Genomic DNA, 15964 nt, shown 5'->3' with positions numbered 1-15964 from the left:
AAATCCTACAGCTAGAACCATTGCACTCTTGGTCAAACAACAACTCTGAAATATTATGTGCCTTGACTTTATCTAATCGGTCCATTTTTTGGTTTCAAAGAGCAAGTATCTGATAGATGGATGCACATTGAAATATGTGGTTAGAACTCATTGTACGAAGATGTAAATTTCACTCTGCCTTAAAGACTTGGCAATTTAGATATTCCCACTCAGCAGTGATCATCCAAGCCAGCAACAGTCATTAGCTCCAATCAAACCTTACCAATCAGCATTCTGGATGTGACCGTTAATCAAAGTCAGGAAGTTCCATAACTTAGATGCCACTTAATTGACGTCCGGGACAGGAAAGAATGCAAATGCATTGGATTTTCCCATGGAGCTACCTATAAAGAGCAGCTGATTTTGGCTGATCCTTGTCTAGACACACAATGGCAGTTCTTTACACAGGAAGCGAATTAAGCAACAAAAAAAAAATTAAAATATCCTGCAATTTTCTAACTAAAGTCTTTTTTGACTACAACATTCAGAACATCTATTTGTGTTTTTAGACTATAATACAAACTTCCAGACTAGCTTCCATAATCAGTCCAGTATTTGTACAAAATAAAATTACAGCATACTATACCAATTTTGACTCTCCCTCGTTCGGGTCCTTCACCCATGACTAAAATGTTTGCAGGTTTCTAGAACAATAAAAACAAAGATCATTTAGGATTAATTTCCGGATTACTTTGAAATAATTCATGCTCCTCAAAGCAAGATCAACAAAGTCATATTAAAAATATAAATCATTTCATAAATACAAATTATAAAAGGCATATAATTACAACATTGCTATCACTAGAAGTGGACTGTTTTTGAGTATTTAGGCAAAGAGTGATTTTGGGAAATGACACAAACTGCTATTTGAGTTCCACCTTTCCTTCACCTATGACCATCCCAAGCAGAAAATCTGCTCCCAGAACAGCCATTCAGTGTTACAAAGTTCCAAGATGTTCCTGGAGCCAGACAACAGACAATACCAAAGTCACAGACAAAGAATGCTGTTCACATGAGCTAGCTCCAAATCAGTTCCACCTCCAAGTTTGTGAGAAACAATCTTCCCTGCACAACGCCACGCTGCCTATCACTAATAATCATCTTTTCCCAAATGTGAATTTATTCTATCCCTGAGAATCTTCTTCAATAATTTCCTAACTACTCACTCACCGGCCTATAATTTCCTGGATTATGCACATTGTCCTTCGGAAACAAAGGAAAAACATTGGCTATTCTCTAGTCACAGTGGAGTTCTTAGAAGACTGAAGAGGCTAGAAAGATTTCGTACAAGGGCCCAGCAATTTCCTCCCTTGCCTCATTCAGCATTCTGGGATAGATCCCATCAGGTCCTGAGGACCTGTCTGTCTCGCTGCTTTTCAAAACACCCAATCCCTCCTCCTTTTTTATACAGACATGTCCTAGATTATCAACATACCCTTCTCCAGACTCACCATCCACCATGTACTTCTCCTTTGTTTCAATCCTTCCATTGTTAGGTCACAAAAGAGGACTTACAGTGACAATCACATTATCTCCAACACAATTCATGATTCATCAACATACAGTTGCAGCAGTATGTACTATTTACAGGATGCATCGCAGTAACTTGTCAAGCCTCCTTCAACAGCACCTTTCAAACCGGTGAGCTCTACCACCAAGGAGGATTACATGAGAACATCACCACCTGCAAATTTCCCTCCAAGTCTCACATCATCCTGACTTGCGATTATATCACAGTTCCTTCACTGATGCTGGGTCAAAAATGTGAAACACCTTTCCTAACAGCACTGTGGGTGTCCCTACACCTCTTAAGACTTGAATGATTCAGGACATCAGCTTACCACCACCTTCTCTAAATCAATTATGGAAAGGCAATAAATATTTACCTAGCCAGCAATACCCACATTTAAAGCTGAAATCATTCATTGGATATAGGTAATGCATGCTGGGCCAGCATTTATTGCTGATCCCTAGTTGTCCCACAGAGGTGGTGAGCTGCCTTGAACCATTGTAGTCCATCTGCTATAGTACACCCACACCCCAGAAACAAAATAATAAAAGACCAATTTTTACTCATAACTTGAAATTTCAAATTTAAAAGGCAAGTCAAAAGTGCTTTAATTATTCGAAAATAATCACTTTCATTCAGGTAAAAGTGCAAGCATAGAACTTACAAATATCTGGACATGCAACATAATCAGTTGAAAGCATGGTTACAATTTAAAAAACAAACAGTAAATTAAGTTCAAGTATCATTCTCCTCAAACGTAAGAATAGAACCAAAATTAAAACAACTACACTCAACATACTCAAAATTCAGCTGCAAAGATGAAAATTAAACCATCATAAATAAATAATAAACTGTATTAAGTGAAGATTATTGCCATGACATGAACTGGACACTATTACAGAAATAAAAAGAGAAATAAATATTCAAAAGTTAATGCATTTTTCACATTAGGTAATCTGAATTTAACTCAAGGATTGGGAGCACAGCCACATTCCTGGCTCAACAAATCCGACTGAGGAAAGAAAGTGTCCAGGAAGTTGAATTACTTACCTGAGTTACTTATCTGCTTTACATGCCAAATTAGTGCCAGTTCATGATGACCCATTCTTTTTCCATTGCCTTTATATCTACCACCTCCCTCCCCCAAGTCCCTCCTCCCTACCTTTTATCTTAGCCTGCTGGACAAACTTTCCTCATTCCTAAAGAAGGGCTTATGCCCGAAACATCGATTCTCCTGTTCCCTGGATGCTGCCTGACCTGCTGCGCTTTTCCAGCAACACATTTTCAGCTTTATATCTACCATGTCAACTTACCTAGTATCCACAATCAGCAGACCTCAAGACTCAAAGAGATGGCATAAAGTTTTAAGTATGGATTGCAAATTTCATTACAGTGAAAAACTCATTCATAAAAATACTCATTTACGTCCCTTTAATTAAACAGAGCCTGAGAACACTAAATATTTCATTTAAATGCACAACCTCTTATATCAACAGAATTGGGATCCATAGCCCCACAGTCTATAATCGCTTGCAGTCATTGATATTTATAGATCAATCTGTTCAGGTATGTTATAATACACTTCTGAAGCAGATATAACCTGAAAAGAGGTCACCTGGTTCACAGGTAGGGATGCTACCACTGTGCCACAAGAGCTCCACACACTTTTAATTGTCTCTCTTTTGTTAATTTTATCCTGTTCAGAGATGTTATTACACACCTCTGGAGCAGGTGGGACTTGAACATGAGCCTTCAGGTCCAGTGGTAGGGATATTACCAATGCTCCACAAGGTGGCCCCCCACTTGCATCTGTCAATCAAACCCTGAATTGTCAGACACATATCTGTGATAGTGGACGGTTGTGAAATCAATCACGCAGCACTTACCTAGTAATGGAAGATCATGAGTTTATATAATCAGAGTGTGAAATAGCAAGCAAATATTTTCTTTAACAATAAACTCTTGTCATATTTTTTCAGAGATGTAAACTGGATTTTTAAAAGCTTCAAAAGCATCTATGGAATTCTTTACCACACAGGGCTTTAGAAGGTGGCATATTCAAGACTCAGATAGACAGGTTTTTAAATCAATAAGGGAATCAAAGGTTATGGGGAAAAAGCAGAAAAGAAGGTTGAGCATTGTTAGATCAGCCATAACCTCAACGATTGACAAAAAAAATTATACAGGTTGCATGACCTTCATCTGCTCCCGTGTCTTAGGGCATGGCATCTCCCTTTGATTAGTCCTGTTGATCTTTAAAACTCAGATGCAGCTGTTACATCAGTTGATTTTGTCAAATCTGATTGAAATACCAAAGTACTTAACTGTAATGTATTAATGTACAATTTATGCATACTTGTGCCTCCTTTGAATAATTTTCAAGGTAACCGTACCTCCTCAAATGGGCACCTTCCCTTCTCCAGATCCAAATGGGTACCAATGAGTTAAATGGCTGGCTGCCTCTACTATCTACGCAATGCATGAACTTCACCCCACCCCCCACAAAACTATCACTGCTGTGTTTGGGAGGAAACGTTATACTTTTTGACTACTGCCACGGCCATACCACAACCAAGAGGCTCTCAACCATGGCAAAAATCATAGAAATGAAATCTGTCTTACTTCAACAGTTGAAACTAAGGGAATCAAATCAGCAGAGGAATATTAGAGATTATTTTCTCTTACATGCAATACCCAATACCACTTCAGAAGGGTCACTCAACCTGAAACATTAAATCTGATTTCTCTCCACAGATGATGCCAGACTTACTGAGTTTTTCCAGCAATTTCTGTTTTTGTGTTTGATCAAAGCATCCAAAGGATTTCAGAAAATCTCTCTCTTGCCTGACAAACAAAAAATTTGATGGGTTTAACTCCAGGTAGTGGCATGTAAGATAGTCTATAGTAACTATACTGTCTTATTGTCTTAGGACGACACACAGCTTTCTATTATTTTTAAAAATATGGTTGTTACTGTCATAAAAATGAAAGTAACGTAATGTGCACAAAGGTCCAGAAACAACAAATGCCACAATTAACTAGATAACCTCTTTTTAGCACTGCTGGCTGAGCTATCATTGCTGTTCAGAATACTGGTAGAAGTCCCTTCTCCTCATCTCATGACATTGAAGCTTCCAAATGGATTAGGTCTGTATTGGCAAAGTGGACGTAATTCTTTCTCATTGAAGTAAAGTACTATTTATAATGCAGCATCGTTCCATGCTACATGAAATCGTTGGCTCAGATTGTATGCTTGAGTATGCATTGATACTATATACAGCCTTGTTGAGAAGTCCACTGGAGTACTGCAGTTTTGCTCTCCTTATCTACAGAAAGAAATCACCTTCGAGGGAATGCAAAGAAGATTCAACAAACTAATTTCTAGAATGGAGAGATCGTTCCATGAGGACAGACTGAATTTTTGGGCCTAAATCCTTGGAAGTTTAGAAGAATGAGGGGCATAATCTCATTCAAACATACAAAATTTGTATAGGGATCTACAGGGTAGATATAGCAAGAATGTTTCCCCTGGTGTAGCGAGTGGGAGGTTAACCTGGTGCAGAACTGGGGAGTTTAAGAATAAGGAGCAAGCTACTTATGACTGAACTGAAGAATAATTTCTTCACTTGGTGGCCAATCTTTGGAATTCTCTGCCTCAGAGCTGTGAAAGCTCAATCATTCAACATGTTCAAGACAGAGATCAATAGATTTCCAAAAACATTATAACGCAGCCCGATATAATGCAGGAAATTGGTGTTGAAATAAGTCTCTTCTAGCAGGAATTCATCCAACTAACCTCTGACTCAGTGACAAGAGTACTAATAACTAAACCAAGCTGAAACTTGGTCTTTGAAATTTCAGAAAGCCTTTGACAAGACTACCAAGAAAATATGCGACATAAGATTGAAAATGAGATTTCAAAGCAAAACTTGAAAATATAGAAAAAAAAAGTGAACATCTGGAGATAAGGAAGTGGCAGAAAGTGCAGAGAAAATAATGAAGAATGCTGGGATTCCAATTGGCTCCAGTTTATCTCGATGACTGAAAGACAGAAATTCAATGCAAATTGGTCAAGTTCAAAAATGAGACCAAATTGGGAGGGAAACAGTGAATAAAATCAAGTCAATGAAGCACAAGTTTCAAGGCAGTTTGACAAAAAGTATAAAGATGGGCAGAAAAGTGAAACATAAAACTTAACACAGCTAAGTACAAACATTATGCATTTAACAGCTACTTGTGGCAGCAATCAAAGCAACCAGAGGAATATTGTTAATTGTTAATCATGACAGCAAAGACCAGAGTAACTCTCAATTAAATGTACAGCAATCAGATTGCATCTTAAGTTCTGTATCTAATTCTAATTACCTAGATAGCAGACAAATCGCCAAGTAGGTGGCGCAAAGTGACACGAGACTGATCCCCAACATCGGACTATTTAATTGCTCTTTAGTTTTGCTAAAGGAAATGGAGAGGTGGCAAGTTCGAAACAAATTATAAGGAATGGCTCTTCTTTTTAAAGACAGCAGTAAGGCCAGAGCATAACCTCAAATTGAGCTACATCAGAAAAGTATTGGTTTCTGCTAGTAAAATTCAAATTTAAATAAGAGGTCAATAATTATTTCTTCATTCATCGAGAAATGGGGGGGTGGTGATAGCATAATGGTAGTATCACTAGACGAGTAATCCAAAACCATAGGCTAATGCTCTGGGACATGGTTTGAATCCCACCAAGGTAGATGTTAAAATTTCAAATCAATAAAAATGTAGAATTGAAAAACGTTAGCCTGATGGCACCATGAAACTACAGTTGATGGTTGTAAAAATCCATCTCATTCACTAATGTTCTTCAGAGAGAAGGACACCTGTCCCTCGATGGTCTGGCCTATGTGACTCCGGACTCTCAGCAATGTGGCTGACTCTACTTCTTTCTTGGCAATTTGAGATGGGTGTGTAATGCTCGTCTAACTAGTGGCAATAAATGAACAAAATAAAATTCCACAACATTTACAGGATATTTTCTAGTAGAATAGTGGGAGAAAACAACTGCTCTCTTGAAAGTAAATTGACTGCTGCAAAGTCCTAGGGGAACCACAATTTTATTTCCTTATCTGCAGCAAATATGTATTCATCTCACAATCTCAAATTCCTCAGAAAGTAAAGTGATCATAGGTATGAGAAAAAACAGTGCAATATGGTTAATAAATCTCCGAAGTGCAATTTAGAACTTCATTGCAATCATGGGACAGGGGTGTTGCTAGCGAGTCTCGCAATCATTACCCATGTTGAAATTGCCTTGACGCAGTTGTGATCAATTACCTTGAAAACCAAGGAGTGCACTGGGGCATTTGAAAGGAGTGTTAAAAGCCATCACATAGGCCAGACAGGGTTAAAAACTATGAATTCCCTTTCTTTACGGTCCTTCATGAATCCAATCCAGTTGTTAATTGTTAATAAAAGGTGGTAATTTCAAACAATTCTTTACATAATTGAAAAAAGTATAATTTGTCTCTGAAACTAGGATAACAAGACACCAAGAAGGTAGTCAGAAACATAGCTCAGCTACAGGTTAAAAACACAGACATGAGACAAAAAGGAAAGTATACCCTGCCCAGATGGAATCACAGCTACTGGAGGAGTTACTGTGTTCAAATAAGGTGCAGGATCAAATAAGCAAGATTGTATAATCATGAATTTTGTAATTTAGAAAAACTCAGTTACACAAAAATGACCTGAGAATCCAATTATTATTACAGTTCTGAATATTTACTTCACGTGGAAGAAAGCAGATCAACACTTCAAAACAAGCTTCATTTAACATCTCAATTTGCTGGAGCAAATTAAGAACATGTGAAATAACAGCAACAGTAACTCATTAGACCCTCAAGTCCACCCCACTATTCAATAAAATTAGCACTTATATCCTATCTTAACTCAGGCAGGAAGATTAAAAGGTTAAATGGGAAATTGGCACAGGAGATAATCTAGAGGCGAGCGGCTTAATGGCTGATTTGGTCCTCAATGTAAGAGCAACAGGGGCAAAGAAAATGCTGTAACCAAAAGCAGAAAAATAGAGGGATCAGAAAGCAAAGACAATGTCCACAAATTCAATACACTCAGCCACAGGGAGCCAGTGGAGCTAAGCGATGTTGAGGATTGTGGTAATCTTTGGATTAGCTGAAGTTTGTGAAGAATAGAGATGGCAATGTCAGCATAAAGAGGAATTGAAAAAAAAACTGATCCTTAAAGTGATGGAAAGCTCTGCATTCAAGTAAAATAACACAAAGTTACAATTCATAGAACAGTCAATCATTTAGCTGTTCTCAAATTAGATACATGACATATAGCACAAAAACAAGCCATTAAGCCCAAGCTAACATTAATGCTGCATTTAGCAATCCTCTGTATTCACTCATCTATCAGTATAACCTCTAATCCTCTCTGCCTCATGTAACTTTGCCTTAAATTCAACAATATTATTTGTGTCAACTCCTTTCTACGGTAGCATTCTCACCATTAACAATTTTAAAGGAAGAAAAGCAGAACTGAGGGTCACAGGACCTGAAACTTTATCTTGGATTTCTCTTCGCAGTTGCTGTCAGACCTGCTCAGCTTTTTCAGCAACTTCTGCTTTTGTTTCTGATTTAACTGCATCCGCAATTCTCTGGTTTTTATAATTTTAAAAGACTTTACTAGATCACGCCGCAGCCTTCAACTCCCGACAGAAAAGACAATCAAGTATATTCTTCTTTTCTAGATAATCTTCCAATTCTGGTATCATTTTATAAAATCACTTTTGAATCCATTTCACTGCCTCTATATTATTTTCTTGACATTGGTGACACAATTATCGATAATAACACAAGTTTGATCTAACCAAGGTTTGATAGAACTAATCCCACAGAAATCTATTGACAATGACAATCTCAGTATTATGAGACGGCCAGAAACCAAAATCTAACTGCAGCAGGTAGCAGCTTGAGAGTTCAATATATAGTTGATTGGCAAAAGCCAGAGCTTAACAAATCTTGGAAGAAAATATAAGTTGAATGGAGAACAAAAATGTGTAAAGCTATTATAGAATCTCAGTAGTGTCCACTTTTACTAACACCATGGAATCCAACTGATTGATCAACTAAATAAAACTAATTCTAATGGAACTACAGCAGTGACAGCAATATATCCTAATAAGAAGTCCATTTGATCATAATGATCAAATGTGTTTCAGATAATATTCATGGCTTTAGTCTTTCTGATAAATCTAAACTCTAGATAAGAATACAATGAGTAGTTTCCATGGAAGAATTTAACTGATCTTATCAGATGCTGATACATCAGCATTTTCTATTTTGTTTCAGATATTCAGCATTCTTTCTATTTAAATCTCTACCAGCACAGGTAGAATGGAATTTGATATGATTGTAGGAAAGCAGACACAGGTGTGATTAGTGGTCATGGAGGTTCTGCACTAATTATGGTTCAAGACCTTCCAGTATTGTTTTTACGAGTTCAAATCCTGCCTCACTCCCCCGTTTGATGCATCTGATAAAGTGACCAAATTTTAAAAAAACATTCACATTCCATATTGTGAACAATAGTACAAATGTGTATGTTAAATGCCATGTTTTCTTTAAAAAAAGAATCAAAAAGTAGAGGGCTGTGCATACAATTTTTGGAAACTGGATATTTACTTAACTGGATGTGTAGTGATTTGTCATTATGAGATTTGATTTGATTGAACCGAGGTCCCCAGAACAATATGTGGTCTCTGGGTTAATAGTCCAGTGATTGTACTTAGGCCATTGTCACGATAATAAATAGAATAATAATTAGAAAAGGTGATCTATTAGTTTGAACTGAGGATTAGTCACATCGTAGGAAGAGGTGAGCCAACTGTCAAATTTGTAGAATTACAAAAATAAAAAAAACATATTTTGTTTTTGAAAGCAAATCATGAAAGATGCCACAACCAAGTGACTTCATAAAGATTATTAGAGCAGGAAGGTTATGCTGGAACTGTACAAAACCTTGGTTAGGCCACACTGTAGGAAGGATGTGATCACACTGGAGGAAGGATGTGATCACACTGGAGGGATGCAGTCGAGATTCACCAGGATGTGGCAATTTAACTACCAAGAGAGGCTGGATAAGCGCAGGCTGTTTTCTTTAGTGCAGAAAAGGCCAGGGGAGGACCTGATTGAGATGTACAAATTTATGAGGAGCATGGACAGGGTAGATAGGAAAGACTTGTTCCCCCTCAGTTGAAGGGCGACACAGTGGCACAGTGGTTAGCACTGCTGCCTCACAGCGCCAGAGACCCGGGTTCAGTTCCCTCCTCAGGCGACTGACTGTGTGGAGTTTGCAAATTCTCCCCATGTCTGCGTGGGTTTCCTCCGGGTGCTCCGGTTTCCTCCCACAATCCAAAAATGTGCAGGTTAGGTGAATTGGCCATGTTAAATTGCCCGTAGTGATAGGGGCACTTGAAATATCATAACATTCAAGACTATGGGCCAAGTGCTGGTAAGTGGGACTACTGTAGATTTAGAGTAGATTTTGAAGGTGCAGACTTGATGGACTAAAAAGCCTCTTCAGTGCTGTATGATTTTATGATTCTATTCAATGATTTGTTAATACTTGTCAGGAAAAATATCCTCCATCCATTTCATCATAGTTTGAGCTACAAAGAACTTAATTAGTCCAATATATGGTTCACTCTGTATACCCTCTGAAATGGCCGAGCAAGTTACTGAGTTAAACAAACAGCACAAACTGGAACAGAAAGCAAAATATCAGATATATCCACTTCAGCAACAATGCAGAGATTGACTCATGATAAGACTCAGAAACCCAGTTGGCCTCACCACTATCTAAGAAATGATACCCGAGTCAATAGACTTATCCTACAGATTAGTCAAGCAATAACCTAATAATCATTGTCATGTCTTTCAACTAGTATCCCAAATGCTACCAGCACTGTGTCTCAAATAAAAACCAAAAAAAGCTAGAAATGCAGCATGTTAAATATTTCCAACATTTTTATCTTGTTTAACACTTTGTGCAAAGATTTGTAGCTCGGGTGCTCGTTGTTGTGGTTCTGTTCGCCGAGCTGGAAGTTTTTGTTGCAAACGTTTCGTCCCCTGGCTAGGCGACATCATCAGTGCTTGGGAGCCTCCTGCGAAGCGCTTCTTTGATGTTTCCTCCGGTGTTTATAGTGGTCTGTCCCTGCCGCTTCCGGTTGTCAGTTTCAGCTGTCCGCTGTAGTGGTTGGTATATTGGGTCCTGGTCGATGTGTTTGTTGATGGAGTTTGTGGATGAATGCCATGCCTCTAGGAATTCCCTGGCTGTTCTCTGTCTGGCTTGCCCTATGATAGTAGTGTTGTCCCAGTCGAATTCGTGTTGCTTGTTGTCTGCGTGTGTGGCTACTAAGGATAGCTGGTCGTGTCGTTTCGTGGCTAGTTGGTGTTCATGTATGCGGATTGTTAGCTGTCTTCCTGTTTGTCCTATATAGTGTTTTGTGCAGTCCTTGCATGGTGACCTACAAAGAATGAAACCGGAAAGCAACAACACCCCCAGATTCTATGGATTACCTAAAGTACACAAACCAGACATCCCACTCAGACCCATAGTATCACTACCAGGGACACCATCATACAAACTGGCCAAAGAACTACAACAGAAACTGAAACACCTGGTCAGTGGATCCAAAAACTCTATACAATCAACACAGGAATTCTTGGACATCATCAGAAATATACACATAGACAAAGAAGAAACCATGATATCATTCGACGTGACGGCACTGTTCACTTCGATTGACAAAACCTTAGCCAGAGAAACAATAGCCAACCTACTGGACATACAGAACAGAAAACAGGACGCTGAACCTATCAACAAAGACGGCATACTTACTGGATTTGTGCCTCACAACACACTTCACATTCAACAACCAGATATACGAACAAATCAATGGAACACCCATGGGATCACCAATCTCGGGAGTCATAGCAGAGGCAGTTATGCAAAGGTTAGAACAAACAGTCCTACCACAAATTCAACCCAAACTCTGGGTCAGATATGTCGATGACACGTTTGTAATCATTAAAAACACGGAAATAGAAAAAACACACCGGATCATCAACGCCACACTCACAGGAATCCGATTCACGAGAGAAGAAGAAAAGGATAGCCAACTCCAATTCCTAGACGTGATGGTACAGAGAACACCGAACGGAGAATTCACTACAAGGGTATACAGGAAAGCCACACACACAGACCAAGTCCTAACCTATGAAAGTAACCACCCCAACACACACAAACGAAGCTGCATCAGGACACTATTCAAAAGGGCACAACACACTGCAGTACACCAGAACTGCAAAAAGAAGAAGAGGAACACCTATATAAGGTATTCGCCAAAAACGGATACCCGCGCAACTTCATCAACAGATGCCTAAGAGAAAGACCACGGAACGAGGACATACCACAACCAAAAGGACTAGCCACACTACCATACATCAGGAGCATCTCAGAACTGACAGCCAGACTACTGCGACCCCTAGGACTCATAATGGCACACAAACCAACAGCCACGCTCAGACAACAACTCACCAGAACGAAGGACCCGATACCCAACATGAGCAAAACTAATGTAGTGTACAAAATACCATGCAAGGACTGCACTAAACACTATACAGGACAAACAGGAAGACAGTTAACAATCCGCATACATGAACACCAACTAGCCACGAAACGACACGACCAGCTATCCTTAGTAGCCACACACGCAGACAACAAGCAACATGAATTCGACTGGGACAACACTACTATCATAGGGCAAGCCAGACAGAGAACAGCCAGGGAATTCCTAGAGGCATGGCATTCATCCACAAACTCCAACAACAAACCCATCGACCAGGACCCAATATACCAACCACTACAGCGGACAGCTGAAACTGACAACCGGAAGCGGCAGGGACAGACCACTATAAACACCGGAGGAAACATCAAAGAAGCGCTTCGCAGGAGGCTCCCAAGCACTGATGATGTCGCCTAGCCAGGGGACGAAACGTTTGCAACAAAAACTTATTTAACACTCTTGGGTATCTTGCGTTTCACAGGACAGACCAACTGAAGTGAAGGCATAATGACACAAAGTTGGGTAATTGTGTCCCTGGGAGTCTTCAATTGCGGCTCCTGATTTCATAATGAACAAAATGAAGGAAAGCTCCTGCTGATACAACGCCTCAATTCACAAATTGGTACATTTTCTTATTGAAATCAACTTCCAGAAAGCAACAAGAAGAAATGCCTGCTCATTTGTTAAGAGAATCAACTCTTGAAAGCAATACACCCAGTATTGTCCACACATCTGTGTAGTGGTCATTGTAAAAACATTTCTTTTCCATAATAAGAACACCTCCTATTGTACAAGGTAACACAACTGCAATGTAAAGTGGCCATGATGTGGAGGTGTCTGTGTTATACTGTGGTTGACAAAATTAAAAATCACACCAAGCTTTTGGAGCTAGCTACATGATGAAGGACCAATGCTCTGAAAGCTTGTACTTCCAAACAAACCTGTTGGACTATAACCTGGTGTTGTTAAAAATCTCACAATGTAGAGTGGGATAGTGTTTGTGTGAGGTAGGCATATGATACATAAAGACAAACACTATGTTGAATATATATTGAACATATTGGCAGTAGAATTTGAAAAAGGGCAGACTTACTAAACATTTACTTGGTATCAGTCTTCATAATGAAGCTCAACCATAAAACAACAGAGATTAAGGAAAACAAAATGGGAAAAACTCTCTTGATTCAATACAAGTCAAAAACATGCTGATTCAGAAATTAAATGTTCTTAAAGATTGACAAGTCTCCAAGACCAGATGGTTTTCACTTCAAAAGTCTCAAACAGCAAAGGGTTGCAACTAAATAATAAAAAGGAGTGCACCCAAACAAGCATAAATACCTAAGCTTCTGTACTGTACATATAAAGCTTTGAAACCATATACAAAAAAAAAACTGATAACTGGGCAAGCTTTAATCATCTATTAAATGTCAAAGAACATTAACAATAGAAGTTAAAAAAAAAAACAAAGACACAGAAATAAGTCATGACTTCATAACACAATGATACATAATACAATTCATAAGTACATAGTACAACACAGACACTACGGCACTGGAAGAGGCCGTTTGGCCCAACATATCTGCATCAAGATGCCATTGTAAACTAATCCCACCCACCTGCACATGTCTGTATCCTTCTATTTGCTTCCTATTCACACCTCTGGCATCATGTTCCAGTTATCTACCAACCTTCTGTGCGAACAAAAACTTGCCTCACATCTCATTTAAACCTTCCTCTCTCATCTTAAACTTACACCGACTAGTATTTGAGTTTTCCAACTTCAGACAAAAGACTCTCAAATATCTTTACCTCTCATCATTTTACACACTTATCAGGTTGTGTAGTCACATGTGTAATGTTGTTAATTTGAGTTAGAGTTTAGAGACATCAGAAATCAGATCAGAACTTGGCGTTTCTTGCCTGTAGCCCTCTATTACGCTTAGTCAGGGGTGGCGGTGGGAGCAGAAAGTCAGAGATTAAGACCAAATTTCTTGCAACTTGAAATTGAACTCAACTTAGAGACACAAGAAAGGTTTCATTTCTGCAGTGGCCACTGTCTATTATATTTCCCTGGTGAGATTTTTTTTTGGCAGGCTGGCTATTCACTGAAAGTGGTCAGGCAGTTTGAGGCTGCTGAGCCAAGAAACAGCACCATGCTCTTTTCTCCCTCTCTCTCTCTCTCTCTCTCTCTCTCAAATACACACAGAGATTCAGTGGTTAGCACTGCTGCCTCAAAGCACCAGGGTCCCAAGTTCGATTTCAGCCTCAGGTGACTGTGTGGAGTTGGCACATTCTCCCAGTGCCTGCGTGGGTTTCTTCCAGGTGCTCCGGTTTCCTCCCATAGTCCAAAGATGTGCAGGTCAGGTGAATTGGCCATGCTAAATTGCCCGTAGTGTTAGATGCATCATTCAGAGGGGAATGGGTCTGGGTGGGTTACTCTTCGGAGAGTCAGTGTGGACTGGTTGGGCCGAAGGGCTTGTTTCTACACTGTAGGGAAACCAATCTAATCTAATCTCTTTTGTCTCTCCTGTAAGGCCCTGTGTTTGATTTTACCTTTTGTGTCAAGGGGTGTTGATGAGGATTGTTGTAAGTACTGGGAACAGCATCATTAAGTTGGAATGTCAGTGGATTGTTATTCAGTATTCTGTTCTCTTTTGTTTGTGCTTAATTCGTTTATCTTGTAAATAGATTCAGTGTTTTTTTAAACTAAGTGGTTTGACCAGCTACATCTCTCCTGGAATATCTGCATTACACCTGCTTAAAACAACTAGCAAATTTAGGGTCTGGGCTATTTTCTTGAAAGGTTTAAAGGGGGTCTGGCGTGGTCCTTAACATTGATCAATACAATGAAGACTATTCAGCTTTTGCACATATTCCTGAACCATAGGATCCTCCCCAACTTCATCAGGAAATGGTTTCCTTCATTTTCCATTCGGCTTTAACAAGTTATACACCTCCTGTATAAAATTATTTCTTGTCCCACGAACATCGTTTCGCAGACTTGCCCCTTTCCTTCTTTCCTCCCCTATCCCTACATCCTGGTTCTTCACTTGTTATTCTTGTTATTAAAATTGTTATTCTTAAACAAATTTTAGGTTTCACAAAAAGGTTCTCAACCTGAAACATTTACTGTTTTCTCCATTCGTAGACGCTTTCCAACCTTCTTTCCATTTTCTGTTTTCATTTCACATTTCCAACATCCATAAGATTTAATTTTCATTTACAGAGGAATCTCAATTAACCGAGTACCAATTATCCGAATTTTAGATTATCCGAAGATGATCTCAAGGTCCCAATAGAAACATTGCATCAAAGGCGTGTTTCCAACACTGATCACATCGTTTGTTTACAATGACTGAAAATGAACTCGGCTTACTGAAATGCTAAGAACAGTCCTGGACATTGATAGGAGCCTCTCTCTCTCTCCCCCCACATTTTCCCTGGAGTTCTACACAGGGGTGTACCCTAAACCCCCCCCCCACCCCCCTTCCCCAGATAATCTCTCTAATATTGTCCTGTAAGGACAAAGGTAGAACTTGTCAAAAATTTGCAATAAAAGGTTGTGTGTGTGTGTCTGCTCAGAAACAAACCCTGAGACAGAGAGAGGGAGCAAGGCAGGCAGAGAGGGGAAAAGGAAACTTCAGATAATTGAGTCCCAGAGGAAAGCCATTAAATCAATTAACCGAATAATCAATTACCTAAATGAAATACTGCCCGCCCATCTCGTTCCGGTAATCGAGGTTCCTCTGTAATTATTCAGTGAATGCGTGATATGTAATGCA

At 39.2% G+C, this 15964-nt stretch overlaps 1 protein-coding gene across 6 annotated transcripts in view; it reads right to left on the bottom strand.

Annotated features, from left to right (window-relative positions):
* cdk8 (cyclin dependent kinase 8) overlaps window positions 1-15964 on the bottom strand; it is a 148810-nt gene that overhangs the window by 32233 nt on the left and 100613 nt on the right. For all 6 annotated transcript variants that reach the window (XM_043691988.2, XM_043691989.2, XM_087988188.1 and 3 more), the window contains exon 5: window positions 626-683. In XM_043691988.2, the coding sequence (XP_043547923.1) occupies window positions 626-683 (58 nt within the window). The remainder of the gene's footprint in view (window positions 1-625; window positions 684-15964) is intronic.

This window comes from Chiloscyllium plagiosum, unplaced genomic scaffold, assembly GCF_037043375.1.
Source record: "Chiloscyllium plagiosum isolate Xiang-an unplaced genomic scaffold, Cpla_swu_hap1 HiC_scaffold_6, whole genome shotgun sequence".
Lineage (NCBI taxonomy): Eukaryota > Metazoa > Chordata > Chondrichthyes > Orectolobiformes > Hemiscylliidae > Chiloscyllium > Chiloscyllium plagiosum.
This window is presented reverse-complemented; position numbering and strand designations above follow the sequence as displayed.